The 1,960-nt window shown below is 52.4% G+C and overlaps 1 protein-coding gene across 1 annotated transcript in view; it reads left to right on the top strand.

Moving 5' to 3' along the window:
* Window positions 1-1,960, top strand: part of MEF2BNB (MEF2B neighbor) — a 7,238-nt gene that overhangs the window by 908 nt on the left and 4,370 nt on the right. Inside the window, exon 2 of the mRNA XM_009331573.1 lies at window positions 40-152. Within this exon, the coding sequence (XP_009329848.1) occupies window positions 63-152 (90 nt within the window). The 5' untranslated portion in view covers window positions 40-62. The remainder of the gene's footprint in view (window positions 1-39; window positions 153-1,960) is intronic.

Genomic DNA, 1,960 nt, shown 5'->3' with positions numbered 1-1,960 from the left:
TCCCCGCTTTCCGTAACTGTCTTGGTTTTCTTGTTGCAGTTACGGACAAGTTCACCGAGAGCATGTACGTCCTGGCCAACGAGCCCTCCGTGGCACTGTACCGGCTCCAGGAGCACGTGCGGAGATCCCTTCCGGAGCTCGCGCAGCACAAGGTGGGTCGCGCTTTGTTTTGGACTCTAGAGCTGCGACACAGGCGGGCGCGAGCTGTTTTCCCGACCTGGCACGTCATCCCTATTTCACCTCCCTTAAGGGGTGGGAAGGAGGGAAGAAATCAGCCATCGGGGCGCAAGGTGCTGCGGGACCCCGGCTCGGCCTGAACTGGAGGGGGGGGAGGGGACGTTGCAAATTCACCTGCAGACCTGAGGAAAAAAAATTTGAGAGTCCAACCGCGAACCCGTGCTCGCACGGCTGGACTTGTGCGTGGAGACAAAGAAAAATGAGTAGCCTGTCTTGTAGGGGGAGAAGGGAGATGTTAAATCTTATTACCCCTGCCTACGCTGCGAGGTTTTTATTTCCTACATAAAATAAGGGGGAGGATGAGAGGAGGGAAGGGGGAGCGTGAAGAAGCAAGTGAGAAGAGCCCACATGAGGCAAAGCAGGATAATGAATCTCATCTCACAGCTGTGTTCCTACTTTCCTCCAGAGCACGGAGCACAGACACTTTAATGCCAGCCTTGTTGTCCTTCTCCCTCTTCTGCCAGTCATGATTCATTAGGAGTGATGTCTCATGAATAGATTACTGCTTCATGTCTATGCTAATGCACTGTCAGGCCCCATTTTTCACCTTTGCTTTACAGCCCTGCTTTCCAAATTAACCTGGATTGTGACACTTTATTATTCAATTATTTATTAACGTTTTATATACGTGTCTGTGTGCAATGGTAGGCATATAGAGATGTATGTGTACGTATAGCACACGCTGATGCGATTGCATCACTGGCACGCAGGAGACAGGTTTGTAATATTATTCCTGAGCTGTCACTTGCTTTCATTTAATCAAGAGAGTCCCAATCTCGGGGAATGTGCCCTGAACAAAAGGAAATTGAGCAAATTGTATGACAAGTCATGCAGAGGGAAGAGATCAGTTTCCATCACTGAACGGTGCGTAACGGGGATGAGGGCGAGGGGCAGCGCAGAAGCGCTAATGGAAGCGACAGCCGAGTGAAGGCGCCGGACAGAGCGTGTTGTTAGGCAGCGGGGTTCATGCTGGGCAAGATCTCTGAAAACCTTCGATTCTCTCATTGTCCCTGCTTGGCACGCTCATCGCAGTTATCCGCAGTGTTCTGTGACCTCTCTGGCTCATCTGAGTTAATTTCCTAGCTGCAGCCATCCCAGAGAATTCCCTTTTGTAGCCAAAATTGCTGCTGTTGTCCACTTTCTTCCTGTGAGAAAGGAGGTCATGCTGTCCTGTGGATGCCAGCAGCGAATACAAGGCTCCTGCGTCCCCCCGTGTGACTGCAGCCGTCACAAGCATCAGATACCTTTGGTCTTTGATGCCCTCGCGTTCAGCCTTGCAGCCTCCCTCCTGCCCTGGCCGCTAGCCCCAGGTGGAGCAGCGGGGGTCTTTGTACACGAGGAAGGACTCGCCATGCTCCCTGCAGTAACGGTGCGCATCAGGACAAAGCTGAACCCACCGCGTGGTGCCCACTGCCCCGGTGCCACCCCAGTACCTGTTTGCCTCTCCAGTGTTAGAAAACATTTCCTGACGCTTGCGTGGAGGTGCTGCTGCTTACAGTCATTTCTTTTTGCCCACTGCATGGGCACTTCCAGCTTCTTAACTGCTTTCCTGGTTACTGGCTGTGTGGTTAATGGTGCACTGATGTGGCAAGAGCTGGGAGGAAATGGAAAGAAAATTATTTGTGGCAGCTGGAACAACAGCAGATCCAGAGCTGCTGCTAGTGACTGTTCCTCCAGCCTCGTCAGCTCCCGAGTTCGTTTTTCCCAAGGCTGCAGCGTCGTG

Source organism: Pygoscelis adeliae, unplaced genomic scaffold (assembly GCF_000699105.1).
Source record: "Pygoscelis adeliae isolate BGI_AS28 unplaced genomic scaffold, ASM69910v1 Scaffold419, whole genome shotgun sequence".
Taxonomy (NCBI): domain Eukaryota; kingdom Metazoa; phylum Chordata; class Aves; order Sphenisciformes; family Spheniscidae; genus Pygoscelis; species Pygoscelis adeliae.
This window is presented reverse-complemented; position numbering and strand designations above follow the sequence as displayed.